Consider the following 20,978-nt stretch of genomic DNA (forward strand, 5'->3'; position numbering starts at 1 on the left):
AAGTGATACAAAAGTCATGGTATAACATGTTGAAAAGTGATCAATAAGTCATACTATATGTTGAAAAAAGTGAATCATATTATATCATAGTATAGTATTTAGAAAAAAATAGTATAGTATGTTGAAAAGAGTAATGAATAGTCATGGCAAGTATGTTGAAAAAAAGGATACAAAAGTCATATTATAGTATGTCAAAAATTGTATAGTATGACAAAAAAGGAAAAAAACAGTCATAGCAAAGTATTTAGTATGATAAATATAGTATGATGAAAGGTCATAATATAGTAGGTCTAAAAAGTAGTACAGTAGTAAGTATGATAATAAAAATCATTAAAATGTCATAGTACACCACAATAAATTCCATAAAAAGTATAGTACGAGAGGTCATAAAATCTCATAGTATAGTAAGTATATCATAAAAAGTCATAGTACAGTATGTCATAAAATCTCATAGTATAGTAAGTATATCATAAAAAGTCATAGTACAGTATGTCATAAAATCTCATAGTATAGTAAGTATATCATAAAAAGTCATAGTACAGTATGCTACAAAACTGTCATAAAGAAGTCATAGTATCGTACAGTATGTCAAAAAGTCATGGTGGCTTGTGTTGTAAAGCTCTTTGAGGGTTGCTAAGAGTCCATGTCCATTTAGCATCTTGTCATTGACAGCAGGTCTAATGAGTGGGGGAGCGGACGCAACTATCGCCATGCCAACGGATGTTTAAGGACATTTCCACACCCATAGCAGCTAGGGCATGTGCACCAAGCTCCACAATGACTGAGATATGAAATAGAACCAGGTGCACATGATTTCACCTTCACAGTCATTTTAACTGTAGGATTTTTCAAAAGTTAATTTGTCATACACAATGCAACACACAAAAGTTTCATGAAACCAAATAATTGGTTAATAGAACAAAAGTACTAAAATATTAGAGATTTTCTTTGTCATTGGTGGACAATGTTCCATGTACAGTCACTCATGCATTGTTTTTTCTTCTTTTGTCTAACGTCATTACCTCATTATATGTTCCAACTTATTTTAAAAGAAAATGTGGTTCCATCTATTTCTGAATGTCCTGTTTTATTACAAATGGTTTTTTGATGAAAGATTTAGGCCACTGAATTAAAGTCTACCTAACTACTTCAAACATACAGGACATGTCTGTACACAAACAGTATTTAAGAAATGAAGTAGGTGTTTTCATTTTACTATAAAACTGTTTATTTTATGATCCACAACACTCTTTGGGTGATCCATTTGTTCTTTGACAGATAATATAATAAAAAATAATATTTTACAAACTAGCCACTCCCAATTATACTGTACAACCAGTGGTTTTTCATCAATTTTAAGAGGCACTGCATTGACTACTAGTTTTATAAAGTAATATTCTGGAGTTAGGGCCCAGCCCAAATGGTTTCTTGTAAGTATTTTGAACAGAACACAATTTCACTAGAAGCCATTTTTCTTCCTTTTCACATTTTCAAACACATTTCCTCTACACATTTTGTAACAAAATCTAGCAAAGTGCCTTAAATAAAGGCTCAACAATGTTCTAATCTCGGAAACATTAGTTGCTCGACGGTTGCTAAGATGGAGGTATGACCTCAGCCACTGCATGCCTGTTCCTTGCCACCAATGAAATACTGTGCAAGTCCTCTTTACAGCTCATCTCGTTTCACCGGTTCAGACTGGTCATCCACCTTGAGTTTCAGTTCATTTTCAACAATCTTGCCATCTTCATTGTGGTCCTGGTTATTAAACATGTCCTTAATGATGCTGTCGGCATCAAACCCTGGCAGAAGACGACCTTTGCCCTCTTTAACTTGGAGCATGATGAAGGCTGAAAACTGGAGAAAGCATTGCAATGTTAAAAGCACGTTTATACCCGGGCTGTTCACATAAGATTTAGAGGGGAGAACTATTTAGTTGTCTGCTTACCTCCTCTAGAGGTACCTCTTTGTCACCGTTGAGGTCCATAGCAGGAAAGAGGGGATCAGGGCTGTCTCCTAGCCACACAAACATGTAGCCTTCAGGAACACCCTTCTGCAGCTCCACTAACTCCAGCTCAAAGAAGAGCACCGCACTCCTGGGAACTTCTCCAGCTGGAGACCCCAAAACAGAGAAGAGAAAACATAATTTGAGGGTAAAAAGAAAGTGTGTTCAGAATGCAATCGGAGCAGTTCCTATGACTCACCTCCATTTTCACCATGTCCCCAGTGTGGTGGAACGACCACCTCCCTCCTCTCGCCCACACACATGCCACTCAAACCTTTCTCCAAACCCAGGATCACCTTATTCGCTCCAAGAGTTGTGATGGAAGGTGAGTCATAGTGGTCCCTGGAAATGGACACACAAACTGTCACCACTCTTAACAGTGGGGATTTTTTTTAAATTCTCACTAAAACATTTTTCATATATCAAAACCTTGAGCCAAGCAGACATATGTACTGTTGTCAAGGATACATAAAATGGTATGATATCTGCAGTTCTAAGGCCCGCTGCAATCTGTCGGACAAGGAGCCAGCAAGGATTACATGCATAAACCATGAGGAGGAGGATGCAGTGTAGCAGAGGGCGCTCACGAGGAGTACAGCAGGGTGCCGTCCATCATGGAGCAGTTATAACGATACTGAATCAAATCGTTAGTTTCACTGGTCACTTTGCAATCCTCGGGCTTGTAGGTAGATTTAATGTCGACTGGGTCTTCAGGGTTGTGGAAATCAATGACGTGAATGTGAAAGACCAGCACAGCAGAGCTAGGAATGAGGTCTCCTACACCGGGAGGAATGAAAATAAACAGGGTAGTATTACAAACACAAACAAGACTAAGAAGATGTTGGGCCATTCCAAGTGTTTTTTGAATCCTCCCAATTCGTGTGTCAAACTCACCAACCCCTTCTTGGCCATACGCCAGGTGAGGAGGGATGGTAATCTTTCTCTTCTCTCCGATGCACAGCCCATGCAGGGCTTTGTCCATCCCTCGGATCACATATCCCTTGCCGACGTAAGTGTTATAGGTGCTGTTTCGCTTGTAGCTGTCAAGGGAAGAGTTAAAGGGGAAGTAAGGATTTTTGAAGTATGATTGTATGAGCTACTAATTCATAGTCAGTGTATGTCTATCGCACATGGCAGCCAGAACACCCGAAGGTTACAGAAGCAGGCAGCAGTACCGGCACGGAAGCTAAGCCATGTATTGCTGTGGACAGGGGCAGCAGTTAAATGTAATTTAGCCACCTATATATCAGTCTATGTGTATGCAAAATTTAGAATATTTTCACAGCTTTACCTTGATGTTAGACAACCCTTTCCGACTGGGAACTAAAGCCATTATCTATGCTATCTTCAAACCCATCCGACTCTTGACAAAACAATAGTTTTTACCGCACAGAACACGGGAGATGTTGGTCCACTGCCTCAGACAGCTAGTTGGTTAACCAGAACTAACTCTTTAAAATGCCACTTTTTGTCAAAAGGAGTCTGGTGGCTTTGAAAAGAACATAGATGTACGGCTTCAGTTCCCTGTCCGAAAGGGCTGTCTGAAGACAAGGTAATGTGGTGAACATGAGCTAAGTATATTGTACACTTAAACTGAAATGGATGTATTTATCTGTTGCCCCCGGGCACAGCAGTACATTGCTAAGCTTCTGTGCCAGTACCTCTGTCTGCTTCTCCAAACTTGTGGTGTGCCGACTGCCATCTACCGTAGGTAATAGGTAATACCCTGATCAAGAATAAATACAATTCTTGGTCCTACAATTCGAACTATCCCTTTAAACACGGGTAATTTTGCTTTACATTTGGTGGCTTTCTAAGAACGGCGAAAGCTCCGGTTTACCTTGAGTCAAAGGCTGTGCCGTCCTGGAAGGTACCGTTGTAGTGGTAGCGGATGTAATCTCCGGTCACCGTCCTGCGGCTGCAGCCTTTAGGCACCTCCTTCACCTCCACAACTAGGTCATCCTTGGGGTTGAACACATCTACCAGCAGCACCTGGAACACCAGGGTAGCCTGAGGGGGGACCTGAGTTCCTGTTAGCGAAAAAAGTAAGACATGCATTGTGTCCATTTCAGGTCCATACCATTCACATATACTTTACCTTAATGTGGACCATTTCTAAAAGCAGACTTTTACTCTTGAGATCAGTTTAGCTTCCTTCTTTCCTTCCTTCCAGGCACACATTTTTTGGTTCATATTAGTGTGGTAGGAAATTTTCCCTCTTGCAGTAACTTGCAGAGAGTTGTGTATGACATTAGCAATCCTAATGTCAATCCTAATGTCAATCCTAATGTCAGCGTTTAGCACGTCTGCCTCACAGCAGGTTGGCACTTCAGAGTTCGATCCCCAGTCCAGGCAGGGCCCGTCTGTGTGGAGTTTGCATGTTCTCCTCGTATTTGTGTGGGTTTTCTCCGGGTGCTCCGGTTTCCACCCACCATAAAGACATGCATGCTAGGTAACTAGGACTACAGTTGAAAATAAGCCAAATGGCTAACACTGGCGCATTTACAGAGATGTTGATCAATGTGCATTGTCCTAATGTAATAAATACATCTTAAATATTTCTGCATTACTTTTATATACACATTATTATAATAGTACAGTAAGCGTAGACATGAAATATAAGTGCAACGAAACAATAATCAAACATGAATACTAAGAAGTTTCACACATATACCCAAAACTACAGAGAAGCATTTTCTAAATAGTCTTCGCTCTCAAATGTGGTACCATGCAGCAATAATGTAACTTGACAATAAAAGCAAATGAGACAACTTGCTCACTGTAATAGATGTCTGTTTGTCAAACCATAAACCATGTGAAATTATTATATACAAGCCACAGTCACCTTGGACATTAATATTTTGTACCTTTGCCAGTCTCTCCATATGCCAGGAAGGGTGGGATGATGATGATCCTTCTCTCCCCGACACACATGCCCAAAAGACCTTCTTCCATGCCTTTGATGAGGTCGCCCTGTCCCAAGTAGGTGTCATAGGTTGAATTCTCCGAGTAACTAAATAAAAGACAAAGTTCTTGAGAAGCACAGAAATAGATGAGACGTACCTTGATGTTAAAACCTAACGTCACCTGGAGCCAAAAGCTTCACCAGACAGCAGGGTGCCAGTATAGTGGTAACGGACGAAATCCGATGCCACGGTGGTGCGGTTGCAGCTTGCAGGTTTGCTGAGTGTGCGGATCTGGACTTTGTCCTGGGTGTTCCATATGTCCAGCAGGAGAACATCATACACTAACACAGCGTCAGGAGGGATCACGCCACCTAACCGGACAAACAACACAGATTGGCATAAACTAGAACAGATACTGTATCCAACAAAGTGCTGTTACTCATGTTCATCTGCACCTGTTCCGATGCTTCCATAGGCCAGGTGTGGGGGGATTGTGATCCTCCTGCGTTCATTGACACACATGCTGAGGAGACCGCGGTCCATCCCTGTGATGAGTCTGCCCAGGCCGACCTGGCTGATGAAAGCTTTGCCTCGGTCATGACTGTGTAGACCATAGACAACAAAAGGGAGAGCTGGATGAGAGTGTATTATCGATGGAAAGAGTCATCGAAAGTGTGAAAATAGTAGGTGGCGAAAAATGGAATCTAGGCAGTTAAAATGTCATGGTGCTTTAAAGTCTGCCTCCAACGTTCCATCCACATAGGCAGTATTATTCAAAAAGTAATTATATCCAACTTGGCTTCATTATCAGCCATGTGTTTTAATATTTCATTTAAAAAAAACCTAGGGAGGTTATTTGACGAATGGCATCAAAAATATCCACCACCTTAAAAACCATAAAAAATATCACATTTTCTCTACTTACAATTAAGTGTTGTATAGTAAATCACTGTTAAAGTACAACTAATGTACTGTTATAGAAATATTGAGGGGATACTAAGTTAATAATTTGATGTGGGGATTGACACGTCTGCTTTTTTTGTTATCTCAGCTGCAGTAGATTGTCTGTGAATCCATCAGGCAAATGGTTGATTGCTGTACGTTTTATGCTTATCATAGTGTCTCCATGAAACTTGATAACGTTACTGAGACATTCTCACAGCACTTTCACCATTTTACAACTGAAATCACAATTTCTGCAAGAGCTATATCAACGTTACATGCAGACAGACAAATAGGTTAAAGCTGTAAATTAACGCATTCTTGATTAACTGACGTTAAAATGTGTAATTTGCTGCAACCTCACCTGGAGTCAAACTTTTTCCCGTCTGCAGAGAAGGTGCCGTTAAAATGATAACGGATATAATCTTCTGTTTGCACTTCTCGAGGACAAATTTTCGGTATATCGTACCGATCGATAACTACATCCTCTAACGGCCCCGGGTTGCAATTCACAGTAACTAATGTTACATGAAGGCAAAACAAAACCGCTATCAGGTCCATTAGGAGAGTTGTAACAATGGGGAGAGACCGTATACCACAGACGAGTTCGAAGAAGTGGAGATAGGCAGCCTACCGAATGAAGTCTGGGACAGTGGAGCTGTGTCAAGTGTGTTGGAATGAGATAGACTTCCGGTTATGATTACAAAATAAATGCCTTCTCACATAACTACGAAGAAACTATTACAATATTTATAACTACGTTTAAATAAACACATAAACAAACAACCACATACGTAAATGTGATATAATAAGAAGAAGAATACAACGTTACATACACAGTCGTTTATAGGTGACGCAAAATGGTGGGGCAAGAACTATGTTGCCTACTTTAGACAGATGCGAAACCAGAAATGTAGGCTACACAATTTTGCCCAATACTGAAGAAATAATGCAACATTTTAAGGGGGTCAAGTTGCATATGTGATTGTTGAGAGTGGAAAAGATGAGACTATTTGATTCAAAATTTAGTCCAAGAGGTCTAAAACAAGGTAGGCTACATCACTATTTTCTGCTCAACATTTTTTTTTATCTTCCATTGGCATAGGCTGCTCTTGATCCATTTATTATGAGTGTGGTGCAGCACATGCTTTTGCAATAGAATGCAACCTATCAGACAAATGTTAATACATTAACCAACAGTCTCGATCCTGCCTAAATAGACCTGCAGTATTAAGTGAGTCTGAATAGGGGTTATCTAGAATAGGATAACAAGCATTTATGCATATTCAAGATAATGTATTTTTTAAAGTAAAAAGAACATATGCATTGACTTAGTGATTTTATACTCGATGGGAAATGGCTTAACTTCCGGCCTTAGTCACTCTTTCTCTGTCTCACTTTACGCATCTCCTGGGTCATCACTCCAGAGAGCAGGAGGAGGAGTGGCCCATGGGCCTCCACCCACTTTTAAAAGGAATTCTGCAAACGTGTAATGCCTGGCCCAGAGGCCTGGCCCATGAATTCACTTAGGTATGAGATGATGCCGAAAATTATAACGTGCCTCCCCATAATCTGAAAGTATTATTTCTTGTCACAGTAACGCACGGCAAGCATTAGCCTACTACTGCCTGTTTTTTTCATATTATATTTTAAACAGTCATTACACACATAATTACTTTTACAGATCTGTCTGCCTCGTAAAAAAAGTCTCTGGGTCCTAATAATCATCCCACTCAGTTATACAAAAATACGTCTGAGCCTTCTAACATTATGAATGTGAGATTTTGCCGACTCGGAGGTTATATTTTCCTATAAGTAATATTTCAACTATGCAAGTTGATTTTGTAGTTCACCAACCCATGTCTCAGCTTGTCAGTTTGCTCGGAATGTAGGTGACCAAGTTGAGAATAGTCTTATCACTTCAGACAACTATATTCAGTCCATATATTTAATGAATATATAATCTGCCTAGGGTTTAAGAGCAGGAGGCAAACGTTTTTAAACACTAAATTAGATCCCTGTAAGTACGTTTAAATGTTGGTTCCTGGGACTGGGTGTATGACCCTGGAAAACACTGAGAAAAGCTGGACCGTTTATCTGAGGTCCCAACTCAGACTGTGACGTCTGTGTCAAGTAAGACAGAATTATCACCATTTATACCGGAAGTACGGACTTCTTTATTCAAAGTAATAGTCCAGATTTGCATTTATCAGCAGCAGAGCTGCAGATACCAGTTAACTTGTTGATTAATCTTCTTATATTTTTCCTCTTTATGTTTAATAGTTGCTCAACTGCTTAATGCTCAACTTGCCAGCGCCAATATTAAAAGCCTACAATTAGTTTTATCTGCAGCCATAAAAATAAAAATTTCCTAATTAAAATAAAACAATAAAAGCACACTGATCTAGTCATTCTTAACTTGGAACATGCATGCAAAATTGGGATAAAAATATTTTTGCACACATACAATTTGCTTGTATGTGCGTTTTGTCAAATATGCAACACACACACACACACACACACACACACACACAGTACTCTGTATTGCAGCTTAAAACAATAACTTTGAGGGAAATAAATGCAGACATGATGTTCCACATGTTTTTTGATTTTTTTTTCTGAAGCTACGTCATGTGAAAATTAAAGGCGGGAAGAAAAAAAACAATTACAAATTGATCAACAATACTAAATCTCAAGCACTGCAGCATCTTTGAAGGATGGCTGGCAGTAATATTTGAAACTTGGCGAAAATGGGCTCAACTTTAAAAACAAAACAAAAAACAAAACATAAGATCCATTGGGCTTTTATTTTGAAAGCTCTGACAGGAAGTTCCCGTTTTCAGCATCTAGCTCGACGCGGCTTTCCCAGCCTACACTACGTGCAGACATGAGCATTCCCTGGTAGAGAAAGAGGACGTTTCCTGACCCATTCAAAACAAGAAGAGTCTCCTGCTGGAGCCGGTGGAGGTAACGATGCTCCTGAAAAGCCTGAGTCTGGCTCTTATAATCTCGACGCTGGTGGAGGCTCAGTATGAAAAGTACAGCTTTAAAAGTTTTCCTCAGAAGGACATCATGCCGCTGGACTCTGCCTACAGCTACGCGCTGGAGCAGTACGGGGCGCAGAACTGGGCAGAGAGCATCAAGTTCCTGGAGCTCAGCTTGCGGCTCCACCGGCTGCTGCGGGACAGCGAGGTTTTCTGTAGCCGCAACTGCAGCTCCGTCAGCCGGGACAACGACAGCCTGTTCACGGACAGCTCGCTCCGCGTCATGCGCCACATCCTACTGAGGGCTGCCTGCCTTAAAAAGTGCAAGGCGCATTTTCCAGTGTTTAACATGTCCTATCCACAAAGGGAGTTATTGGAAAGCTTCGAGAACAGGGTCCCGTATCGGTACATACAGTATGCACACTACCAGGTGAGACCAAATGTGCTTGATGTGTCGAATTGTGCCCAAAACTAGTGTCAAATAAATGTAGGCCTTTGCCATACATTCTGAAGATACACCAAACACTTCCCAAAGTGGATGTTGGAGAATCTTAATAAGTTGAAATATAGGCTAAGTGCGAGTTGGCCGTTATAAACTCAATGGAATACAATAAGGATCGTACAGTAGGATGTGGATTTAGCATTACCATAACTGTCCGTAACGGGCGCAATCGCACAACAAAAGTATCTGCAGTCGGATTTTCGAGGCATATTGACTCGGGTTGACTCACCGAGGAAATTTCTCACAGTGCAGTACCGTTTCCTTGCTGTTTTTTTTGCGCCCTCCTGCAGACCAAGCAGTAGTTGAGCATGTGCCACGTCTCTTCCAGTGTTCCCCCCTGAAACAATCCCCTTATTCTTCTCTGTCAGGCTGGGTGATGGGGACTATAGGTTTGCCTTGGCTAAAATAGCCTACTGATCTAACTTTTAGTTTCATAAATTGTGTAAAAATCTCCAGTTAATCCCCATGTTATTGTAGACAACATTCATTATATTACTGTGTTATAAACAGCCACCACCACAAAACTCTGCTGTGATGTGATCCTTCAGGTGCTGGTGGTGATATTTGGCACTCACCACATCAAAGTACTGACACCTTTAAATTGGAGTAGTTAATAGTTTTGGCTGGTAAAATAAAAGGTGAATCATAGCTCTCTGTCTGGTGATCAAACAGCCACCCACATCAACAAAGCAGGCCTTTAGGATTTACATGACTTTGATTTACCTGACTCTATTTGAAGGTGGCTCTCTCCTCACTCCAATTTTAAAGTCTTTACACTGGCTTCCTGTCCCTTTTAAGAATGGATTTCAAAATACTTCTTTTGGGTTATAAAGCACTGACCGGTTTAGGGCCAAAATACATTTCTGATCTGCTGCTACATTATGACCCGTACTAAACCGGGAGAAGCAGCGTTTAGTTGTTATGCACCAAATATCTGGGACAAACTCCCAGAAAACTGCAGGTACGCTGCAACTCTCTGTTCTTTTAAATCAAGGGATGAGGACCTTTCTTTTTGATGCTGCCTTTCTTTAAATAATTGTTCTTTTATAATACTGCACTGTAACCTTTATTCTCATATATCTGTTTATACTTTTAACTGTTTTAACTGCTATTTAATGCTTTATGTAAAGCACTTGGGATTGCCTTGTTGCTGAAATGTGCAATACAAATAAAGCTACCTTGCCCTATATACAGTACCTGACCTTTTCCCCTTATTTATTTCACAGTTCTGCATACAGCACCACATTAGTTTTTTTTAAATGACTGACTCACAAGAATTCATATTCTGACATCAGTGATCTGCATCTGTCAGTAGTTGTTGGAGAAAAGGTGTCAGAGGTCACGCTCATGACAGGAGCTGCGGTTTCCCTTCTTGGAAGTGGGAGAGACGGTGTTTCATACTTAAAAAAATGCCCCAAAACACTTTAGAATTGATTGTAAAGCTATCCATTCTTCCTCAGCTTAACAACTTGGAGAAGGCTGTGTCAGCGGCTCACACCTTCCTGAAGAAGAACCCGAATGATCCCTATTTGACCAAGAACATGAATTATTACAAGACCCTGTTTGATGTGGAGGAATATCTCATCGACCACGAGGAGCAGCCGTATGAAGTTCGTAGATCAACGTCTTCTTCCTTATCCAGACTGCAACTCATGCTAATCTATTCAACATTTTCTAACCACAACTCTTTGTTATCCAGAGTGTTTTCCTGAAGAGTGTGACGCTTTACAACAGCGGTGACTTCAGCAGCAGTGCCCGACACATGGAGCAGGCCGTCACGCAGTACTTGGATATATACAGTCTCTGCTTGGCAGGCTGTGAGAGCTCATACGAGATCGTAGAGTTCAAAGACTTCTATCCCGCCCTGGCAGGTAAGAAGAGAACAATTCAAGAGCTGTTTCAGTCCAGTGTGTTTAAGAGAAGAAAATAGTACGCTTGTTGTCCCCTCAGATCTCTACACCGATGTGCTGAAATGTAAGGTAAAATGCGAAGAGCACCTGACACCCAGCGTTGGAGGCTTCTTTGTGGAGAAGTTTGTAGCCACTATGTATCACTACCTCCAGTTTTCCTATTATAAATGTAAGAACCATGACAAAGACTCTGGATTCAGACTTTTGACAGCAGCCTGTGTAAGACTGGTCAAACATGTATTATGTTGTGATCCTCTACAGTGAATGATGTAAAGAACGCTGCTCCGTGTGCAGCCAGTTACATCCTGTTTGACAGTAAAGACCAGGTGATGCAGCAAAATGTAGCGTACTATCGCTTCTACAGGGAGCAGTGGGGACTCGAGGAAAGAGACTTTCAGCCTCGGCCCGTGAGTAAAACAAAGACCTCATTACTGTTCTTTCTCGAGACTTCATGTACTTCAGTGGGTGAACCAGAGGCGGCAGAAAGAGTTCACACTGGCTGTACTAAACCAAAGCAGGAAAAGTATAGCATAAAGCGGTCTTGGCGTGAACATTAACACAATGTCAGGGTGGTAATTAGAAAGCCATGTGCTCCCGTAAAGGCAGAGTTGTTTTTCCCATCTTTTCAGCTTGGTGTAGAGTTGTCAGCAGCTGCAGTGGTTAACGTCTTTGCCTTCAGAAGCTGCCCCTGCTTCAAATAAATGTAGTACTGCTTCCAAACTAAGAGGGAAAAAAATTCAGTAAACAAAAGGAAAACCGGTCCCAATTTGTTGCTTAGCGCCAATCTATAAAACAGCCAGACGTCGGCTCGTTCTCGACTGCTGCGCAGGTCAACACAAGAGCTGATGCCACTTTTGTTTTTCAGGAGGCCCTGAGGTACTTTAACGAGACAACCAAGCAGAAAGAGATGCTGGAGTTTGCACTGAACTACCTACAAACTGACGATGAGGTATGTTGTGTTGTTGTTGAAAGGCAGAGATGGTGGAAAATTTACAGTAAACATTGGTTTTGGGCAGCACAGTGAAATTGTGAGCACAGCAATGACGCAAAGTCTAGCTGAAGTCACATTTAGTTAACCCTCTTTGCAAACAATATTGTCCTTTAAGTACACAAACTCTTGTGAATATACACAATATATACTTCTTGAATTAAATAAATAAAAAAACTCTTTAAAGCGAGCCTATGTAACTTTTTTGAAACAATGTCACTGTAGCCACAAGTGACAATTAAAACATAATGCTAAATGCTAAAACACATTGTGGCAGTAGCACCGTCAATGAACTGACTAAGTAATATGTATACAAATATCTACCCAAACCTCAGCTAACATTAGCCACTATAAGCTACTGGTATTACCAGACAGGTAGTAGTAACTGTTGAGTGCATTCAGTGTCTATACACATAGAAATTTCCTAAAAAACACTATATTATATCATGCAGTAATTCTTTATATAATGTGCTAGTTGGAAATAAGACATTATAGACAGATTAAACTGCCACTTCCTTCAAAATAGACATGTTTTTTTCTTACTCCAAGTAGCGGTATCTTTTTATGCTGATTTAATCTGTGCAAACAAAATTCCATCAACCTCCATTGTGTTGGGGTGGTGGCGGAGACAGACATCTCAAAACCCTTAGCAGATTAAACTTAAACTGTCTGCATGACCAGACAACCCTGTGTAGGTACTTAGAAAAAGATGTTTTCGTGAAATGACACTTTAACTTGGCTCAACAACAACTAAATTAGCTGATCTAGTTGGAGTTTGGGCCTATGTTTTCCTATACCTTTTCATTTAGGTTGATCAAACATTCTAAAGAATGTTTGGGGATATACATTTTTACTTTAGAGGAGTGAATTAGCAGACTAAGTGCATGCTGCTGTTGAGGTCGTGGAAATGGCAACACAATAACAAAAAGTCTCACAGGATGAAAGAGAGAGAAAGAGAGGATGAAGCCTGCGGGAGAGAAAGAAGGAGGTGGGGGCTGTGTTTTCCGCCAGCAGCGTGTGGTATGTGGCTGGGAGGTGTTGGCCACTGAGGCTGGGCCACATCCATTTAACTCAGGTCGACCCCTCCCATCTCTACACACTGCCTGGAACAAAGAGTTGGGGAGGATTGGGATAGTTTAGGCTAAATTACAGGCTGCACAAGTGACAGATTTATAGACAGGATAAGCATAAAGTATTTGTTGCCAGATAAAATGGAAGTAAAGATCACTTTCTTGCTTGTTGTTTGACTGCGTGTGTTTTGTGTTACCTTCAAGGACGTGGTTAGTCCAGAAGAAATGGCTTCTTCTCACACGGTGCATCCTGACGCTGAGTTTGATGGTATGGGAGACTACGAGGAGTCCTTCCTGGCTGAGTGGTGGCAAGAACCCAAAACTAAGTGGGACACTGGAGAGGCTGCAGACTGACATCTGTCCTTCTCGTCTCCTGTGCAGAAAACGTCCTCATCCGGCTGTCCCACCTCTCATGACAAACCAAAAAATGTTGACCTCCATACAGATACCGACATTCTTAACAGTATTTAGCAGAAAAAGCTGTGTACTTTCACCCTGCTGAAGAGTAATAGGTTGAACTTATCCGTCATGTTGATCGAGATCAGAGATCGACATATTCTGTCTTGGCTGTCATCAGCCTTTTAAGAGGTTTATTTCTAGAATCATTGGCCTGTATGCCAACACTTGTCAATGACTTTTAAAAAAAGGTTTTTATTTAATGAAAGCGAAATGCATCTGTGCCGTGGTATGAGGAAAGTGACATGAAGCTTTTCTTAAGCTTGACGATTTGTCAAGTTGAGTTGTTGTAATAATTTGCTCATAATAAAAGTAATATTTTAATATACTTTTCTTGTTAGTCACTTAATATCAATAAGATCATCAAAAATGCCGGAGGCGCAACAACTCTTTGATTGCAGTAGTGTTAAATTGATTAGTTGATTAATTTAGATAATTGATCAATCATTTATCAAGGAGTAATTTATAATTTTTTAAAAAGACCATAAGTGAGGATTTTGTTTAGGTTTTATATTGTAAATTAAACCAGGTTATACTATGATAATATATACCAATTTTGGGGTCTGGTAAACTGATGGTGATTTTTGTTGTTTGATTCTTTAGACTAAAAAAATAAGCAATAAATTAATTGATAATATAAATAATCTGCAGTCACAGCCCCAGATTGTAGTACCTCTTGTGATACATAATTGAAGGAAACCATAAGTGAAACTGTGTTTCATACCGACTGTAATTTAACATAGATGACGATGAAGTTTTTCAAAAGCAGAAAACCAAAGCATAGAACTCTGAAGTCTAACCATCTATTAAAACCATAAAATATAAATACCATAACAGCAAGAGTAGGTGTGGTTCCATTTTTTGTATTTTATTTCCCCTCCATTTCAATTAAACTGCAAGTCTTAGTTCATTTCTTTTTGTTTAAATTTAAAAAGATAGTGCCTAGAAATATGGGCCACGATGCATCTTATTTTTGTTTTCCCCTTAAAGTTCAAAATCAAACAGGTTGTATTGGATGCCAACTCTGTACATATTGTAATAACAACAGTGCATCTGCCAGTAGGGCAAAGCTCAAATGAACCAAACTGACGCATACAGTTTCAGACAAGCTGCCTCCTGGACCCCAGACTAGATCTCTTTAATCTCATTTACAGTCGGGATCATTACAAAGCCTCTGGGCTGAGGCGATCACCCAGAACTCAGGGCTATCAACAAATGTACAAAAGATTCACAACATTATTTAAGTGATGGCTGGAATGATAAGTGAGATGTAAGATAGCTAGCTTAGCTGTTACGCCACATTTAAAGATGCATGAACAGTGTTGACTACAGGAGAGATTTCCAAATGTGGGTCCTGTCAAGATGACTAACGGCTACAACTCATTTTAACGTAGCTTTTAAATAAATCTTCATACAGTGCATTTATCATTCAGTATATCTTGCACATATTTACAAAGTAGGTGTGCATACAGTTGGCTAGTGCTTGTTTTTCTGTAGATACAGGACTTAAAAACGGTTGAATACTTTCTTAATGTGCTGCCTTTATGGTACCATGGCTGCAGCGCACAACAGTTTGTAGAAAGAGATGATATTCTAGAGGTAAAAATCTGCCTTTCTACCTGTGATAGGAGTGTTAAGGTATACACAGACACAGTTGCCCCTAACACTAATGTAAACACGCATACATTCTTCCTTTCTTTAAAAATATCTTACATGCATACCCTCACCCGTGAACAGACATACAGATTAAACCTCCTAAGCGTACAAACTTTGGGCCTGAAAGTGGTGAGCACGCACAACGACAGATATTGTGGAATGTATGTTGGTCAGTCTGTGGTTGAAAACACTAAGTTACGGTCTCTGCTGCGTCAAGGTTCAGTAGTTTAAAATGATCCCAAAACCATAACACCTAGCTTCCCTCTTTGTACCTGAAAACCTCTGGGTGGGGGTTTGGATGTTTAAAGAACACATAACAATGAAAAGGTATCAGTCCGGGCTCTGGCTAATGGCTGACTGTTTTTTGAGGCATCATTTTATATGATCATTTGTCCTTCCTTTGTCTCTCTTTGGAAAAACAACAGTCCAATGAACGGCTTCTTTTCAGTTATGTCCATTTTGCCAGACTTTGTAAATTAAAACAGATAATTGTCACTTTGAGATGTCAAAGCCTGGCCTTGGAGGAACTGTTCCTCAGGTCCATTTCCTTTAAGAAAAAAGGAAACTATTCAGCTCCTGTAACATTATTTCAGTCTATTAGATGGCCAGTCTGTGCTAGTCCAACATTTATGCAGGCAGGCAGGCATTGGAAAGACATGTCTCATTTTAAATTGGTCCACTGTTGATATGTTCTTCATCAGAATGTTCAAGATGAGAGTAATGGAGGTACACAGACACCGAATCACATTCTTAGAGCCACCGGACTGGAGATAAACCCTAGTGTCTCCCACAGGGAGAGCCACCTGCTTGCTCTAGGCGTGGCACGGACACAATCCTCGGCGGACTGCTGGAAGCAGCCACACTAGTATGATTTGGCTGGTATAGTGAGAGAAGCTCCACATGCCCAGAGGAGTCGGGCAGTAGGACAGACCATAGGAGTAGACGGAGCGTGGAGGAAAAAATAATCAGAAGAAGTTTGGCGAAATTTTAGGACAGGAGTGGAAGACTTTTTTTTGTTCCCCTCTTCTCTGATGTGGAAACGACACAGTGCGAGGAGGAAGACAGGAATAGACAGGACGGAGACAGAATGACAGACAGACAGAAATCTTATCCTCCACCAGATCTGAAAGAGACGTGAAAATGGATAGTTAACAGGAAGAAAAACAGTTGCATAGGCGACAAAAGATGAAGATGCTTGAGATATGGAAAAAGATAAAGGGAATATTATGGGATTTTCTTTGCAAGGGTTGTAAGTAAAGTAACTAAGTGGGATGAAGTATTCAAGCAAAAGGAGCAGCGAGAAAAGCATGGTGAGCATGGTGCTCTGTGGCGATAAGCCAAAGGATGAACTTGAGATGGTGGATGAAGGAGTAAGTGTGGAATGACATGGGCTGTTTTGTGATGTGACTCCACCAACATGATTTCACATGGTTGTGGTCCTAAGTTATACCTTCCTCTTCGAATGTTCCTGCATCCAGTGAGCACACATCAAGGGAAAAGACAAAATGTTAAGACATTATCAATGACAATAGGAAAAATGACAATCAAATGAATGATAAGTTAAACTATTTTTTAGAAGCATGTTATAAAGCTGATCATTTTGCATTTGAATTGCATGAAAATTACCAAATACAAATAACAGTATAACTGCAAGAAAAAGTAAAAAACAAAACAAATTATTAACTGTGTGAATTGGTAAAACCCAGCATAAACAGATTAAACCGATGTTTAATGTTGACATAAAATCGGAATTAATATTTGAATCATTTTCTTTCATCCCCCAGTGCTCTCAAAAATCTTTCTTGACCGATTATAATGATGACAGCACATGCAGCAGGTCAACAGCACTAATGGCACTGACCCTCTCTGCCCCACACAGTCTGACACCAAGAACTATTACACCCACCCTCTAAAACAGAGCTCCGACGTGGAAGTGAAAACCTCTTACAGCTCATGCACACATGCACAGACTCTTACCTCTGGCCCTAAAAGGACTGACTTACATGCTACAGGTTATTACATGCTTTTTAATTGATAGCTTTTCATCAGAGAAAAGACGGAGCAGTCCTTTTATCTCAGAGTATAAGGAGTGAACAATAGCAAGCATGCACAGGTGGAACAGGGCAGAAGAAGCACATCAGCAGGGCAAAAAAGCACCAAATGTTAAAAGGGTGTTTGTGGTAATGGATGGGGCCACTTACAAATTTCCATTCCACTCGATGTTAGACAGAATACCAGCTGATCTGAGTGGGGGGCTAATCTTTAATGCAATATCTACATTGCTCATTATCAGCAACCATTCATCCAATGCTCCAAAGGCCCATTCTGTTCACTAATCTGATATCACTTAAAAAAAACTAACTGAGAAAACATTGGAGAACCCTTTTGTAATTATGTAAGCACATAATGTAATATGAAAACTGCTGCGCTGGTTAAAAAAACAATGCAACTGATCTCAGCTGGTATTCTGTCTATAATGGAGTGCAATGGAAATTTCGAAGTGACCCCAAACTTTTGACCGGTAGTGTATATATATATATAGGGACAAAGAGGTGAAGGATGGAGCTTAATTTGGTTTAATTAATGACTTGATCATTAATGAATGATTTGATCAAAGAAAACAAAACAAGCGGTGTTATGTTCCGTACGGATTTTGACACCAAAAGCAGTTAAAATATGTGCATGGTTGAGCTCAGATTTCACGTTTCCCTCCCCTAGTTGGGCGATGAGTTGCAAACAAATATCTATTTCAGAGGGGTGACAGTGGGAGGAGCGGGGGTTCCTTTAGGTAGAAGCAAACAGTTACACAAAGGCATGCCAGAACTCTTACTTAAATCCCCATCCTGTTCCCCCTAGGACTATAGCTGCCAGGAGAATAGCACCTGCGATGGACCCTATTATGATATTGGTGCCACTGGGACCTGCGCAGAGGAAGGAGGAGGGAGGAAGGGTGTGGAGGAGTAAGAGGAAGAGGGGGGCAGAAACAAAACAACACCACTAAAAAACACAGGTCAGAGGACAGCATCAACACTGTACATCAACAACAACTAGAGAGAGAGAGTAAGGCAGATGGTAAGATACCTGCAGACAGAAAAAGAGAGATGAAGGGAAGGAGAATACCAGCACATGGGTTGGAGGTGGGAGAACGGGCAGGTGAGCGAGGGAGGTCAGGGAGACAACGATAACACAAAAAAAGGAGAGCGTTTTATTACTTTGTTCTCATTCCCCCTCTCCTGCTCTTTCAGATGGACACCCTCTTGCTCAGGGTGGCTTTTTGGGCCCTATGAGAGCAGCTGCTCAATTGCTCTGTGTCATTGGCAGACTGCAAGAAAGTAAGGAAGACACTTGAAGACGGCCGTGTTTGCAAGACATTCAGTATCACCACACACACACACAAACACACACACACACACACACGATCTGTACATGCACATATGCTCTAAAGGATAAACGTGTCTAAACACACACCCACACTCTTCCAACATTGCAACCAAGCCTCGCCAGGAAGGAAAACACTGTGTGATCTATATAATTATGTTAACTTTCTCACAATAATCAAGTGAACTACTCTTTGTTTTGGAGGAAAAGATACTGTGGTCTGCTTCAGTGCATAGAGAAGCTACAGTGATGATGGGTAGAGACCATGAGGGGGATATGAGAGGCAGACGGAAAAAGAGACATGGGCAGGTTGAGAGGTGCTATGGACCTTTCTTCTCTTGGCCTGTCGGGACGGTTGGCTCAGGGATGGGATCAAAGACACTGCAGTCCTTTCCTGTGTAGTCCCTGTCACAGATGCACTTCACCTCATTACTGCAGGTCTACGAGAGAGAGAGAGAAAGAGAGAGAGAGAGAGAGAGAGAGAGAGATAGGGAGAGATGAAAACCAACTGCAATAAGCACAACCAAAAAAAGAGGTTACATGTATAGCCTGTGAGTATGGATTTACAGGTCAAAAAAGATTTTTTAATCCATGTTAAAACTGGGCTGTCATATTGGTGACGTATTCATTGCTGCTGGTGTTTCAACAGCCTTTCAATGAAAGCATTTCAACACATAGTTCCAACCTGTTTCACATTCAAATATATTCATTTAGATGCTGTTAAAACAACAGTTGGAGTGTGTGACTGACAGATTTTGACCTGAAAATGCTTATTTTGTAAATAACAAGGTCTTTGAAGGATAAACAATGGTTATATGTCACCACCTATATTTAAATGTAAAACAGGTCGCAAATGCATTGATTAGTTACTTAAATGCAATTGACACAACAGTTTTAATGTACTTAAATAAAAGGGACAAACATTTGAAACCCCTCTCAATATAGTAAGTCCAGTAATTCACCACCCTCAACAATGACCTCAACAATAGACACATAATCAAATTTACACACTTACAACACTGTCACCAAAAACATTAAGAGCTTTGTCAAAAGAGATGGGTTATGGCAAGGCTGTTGTACTACATTGATGTACCTAATAAAGTGGCCCCTCAGTGCATGTAACTTATGTGTCTAAAACACGTTTCAGGAGGGTTTTTACCCCGTGGTCGGAACAGATGCGCCCATTGTTTGATCCAGAACAGGTGCTGAGGTTAAAGGCCGCCACAGGGAGGCAGCGTCGCTCCAAACACATCATGTTGGGACCACAAGGAGTGCCTTCCTCCACATAGCCCAGGTCTGATCCGTCCTCCAGCAGAGCATGGCCACCTCTGAAAAAACATCCAAACATGGTAGAAGAGGTGGGAGAAGAGGGATAGAACCTTTAGACATTTAAAGACACAAGTTTCTTATTTGTACACTATGGTAGCTGTAGCTGATCAGATAGATGTGACCCACTTACCTGCAGTCCAGGTACTTGTTCTGGTGGTAGAGGGTGAAACTGGTCACCTCACCCTGCAGGTCTCCAAACTTTGGTGTTGTCGTCACGTTGGCACAGAACAGGAAGCCGCATAAAACATCACTAAACAGGAAAAAGTAAATGGCAGAGAACAATGTGTATCAAAAAAGCAGATTAGAGTGAACACACTTTTATTCTTCTATAAGAATATCAGCAAAGGGTATCAGGATGGCGTGACTCACGGCTTGTTGCACTGCAGCCAGCCCTGGCCTTCAGGACCTGGACCACAGTTGCCTTTCTCTGTCCCCTCAGCGTTCAGCTTCTCATAACAAAACCTGTCCGCTGAATCTGGGAGGGCAAAAACAGACAATCTGTACTAATACTAATTAGACTGTTGCAAGCAGAATGAGACTACAACGCCATACATACAACATACACGTTCCAGGTGCAAGGTGCACATATTTTATACTTACTATAACCCCAGAGTCTCCTACACTGTCCATCATGAGTTCGGCATCGTCCCCCATAACAGCGGCCCTGAAGAAATGAAACAATAATTAAGTTTACATCAGAGTGAGCTTCAGACAAGAATCCTTAAACCAAACCAGCCCTTACCTGAGTAGAATCACACATGTAGCCATCTAGCTTGTGTACATTATGAGGACACTGCAAAAGAAGAAAAGTTCTTAGTGTTCTGAATACTCTGGTTGATCTTGCAGTGCCCC

General features: G+C 40.8%; 3 protein-coding genes across 4 annotated transcripts in view; 1 reads left to right on the forward strand and 2 right to left on the reverse strand.

The window, feature by feature from the left end:
- Positions 1 to 1,068: 1,068 nt before the first annotated feature.
- Positions 1,069 to 6,490, reverse strand: fkbp10a (FKBP prolyl isomerase 10a). Its single transcript, XM_032538012.1, has 10 exons — positions 6,218 to 6,490; positions 5,367 to 5,512; positions 5,093 to 5,282; positions 4,873 to 5,018; positions 3,846 to 4,035; positions 2,900 to 3,045; positions 2,593 to 2,782; positions 2,205 to 2,347; positions 1,949 to 2,112; positions 1,069 to 1,857 (listed from the first exon to the last, which is right to left on the reverse strand). The coding sequence occupies exons 1-10, from the start codon at positions 6,412 to 6,414 to the stop codon at positions 1,669 to 1,671; spliced, it is 1,701 nt and encodes a 566-aa protein (XP_032393903.1). The 5' UTR covers positions 6,415 to 6,490; the 3' UTR covers positions 1,069 to 1,668.
- A 2,217-nt stretch (positions 6,491 to 8,707) lies between these two features.
- Positions 8,708 to 14,091, forward strand: p3h4 (prolyl 3-hydroxylase family member 4 (inactive)). 2 transcript variants are annotated; one of them, XM_032537528.1, is made up of 7 exons: positions 8,711 to 9,267; positions 10,800 to 10,949; positions 11,039 to 11,210; positions 11,290 to 11,418; positions 11,511 to 11,656; positions 12,115 to 12,198; positions 13,512 to 14,091. In XM_032537528.1, exons 1-7 carry the CDS (start codon positions 8,827 to 8,829, stop codon positions 13,659 to 13,661), a joined length of 1,272 nt encoding a protein of 423 aa, XP_032393419.1. In that variant the 5' UTR covers positions 8,711 to 8,826; the 3' UTR covers positions 13,662 to 14,091. The 2 variants fall into 2 exon arrangements, with proteins under 2 accessions (XP_032393420.1, XP_032393419.1); XM_032537529.1 differs by lacking the exons at positions 12,115 to 12,198; positions 13,512 to 14,091 and adding an exon at positions 11,879 to 11,957 and having other exon boundaries at positions 8,708 to 9,267.
- Positions 14,092 to 14,777: 686 nt separating this feature from the next.
- Positions 14,778 to 20,978, reverse strand: part of LOC116702971 (disintegrin and metalloproteinase domain-containing protein 11-like) — a 19,676-nt gene continuing 13,475 nt past the window's right edge. The window contains 9 exon segments of the mRNA XM_032537530.1: positions 14,778 to 16,542; positions 16,870 to 16,887; positions 18,250 to 18,340; positions 19,126 to 19,237; positions 19,957 to 20,125; positions 20,257 to 20,376; positions 20,496 to 20,601; positions 20,727 to 20,790; positions 20,869 to 20,919. Coding sequence (XP_032393421.1) covers positions 16,527 to 16,542; positions 16,870 to 16,887; positions 18,250 to 18,340; positions 19,126 to 19,237; positions 19,957 to 20,125; positions 20,257 to 20,376; positions 20,496 to 20,601; positions 20,727 to 20,790; positions 20,869 to 20,919 — 747 coding nt within the window. The 3' untranslated portion in view covers positions 14,778 to 16,526.

This window comes from Etheostoma spectabile, chromosome 15, assembly GCF_008692095.1.
Source record: "Etheostoma spectabile isolate EspeVRDwgs_2016 chromosome 15, UIUC_Espe_1.0, whole genome shotgun sequence".
In the NCBI taxonomy this organism is placed as follows: Eukaryota; Metazoa; Chordata; class Actinopteri; order Perciformes; family Percidae; genus Etheostoma; species Etheostoma spectabile.

Coding starts and splice junctions, on each gene's coding strand:
- p3h4 (XM_032537528.1), top strand. CDS start 8,827: ATGCTCCTGAAAAGCCTGAGTCTGGCTCTTATAATCTCGACGCTGGTG. Junction 10,950..11,038: donor ACGAGGAGCAGCCGTATGAA/GTTCGTAGATCA, acceptor TTTGTTATCCAG/AGTGTTTTCCTGAAGAGTGT. Junction 12,199..13,511: donor ACCTACAAACTGACGATGAG/GTATGTTGTGTT, acceptor GTTACCTTCAAG/GACGTGGTTAGTCCAGAAGA.
- fkbp10a (XM_032538012.1), bottom strand. CDS start 6,414: ATGGACCTGATAGCGGTTTTGTTTTGCCTTCATGTAACATTAGTTACT. Junction 3,046..3,845: donor GGCACAGCCTTTGACTCAAG/GTAAACCGGAGC, acceptor TTCCCTTGACAG/CTACAAGCGAAACAGCACCT. Junction 2,113..2,204: donor GGGACATGGTGAAAATGGAG/GTGAGTCATAGG, acceptor TGGGGTCTCCAG/CTGGAGAAGTTCCCAGGAGT.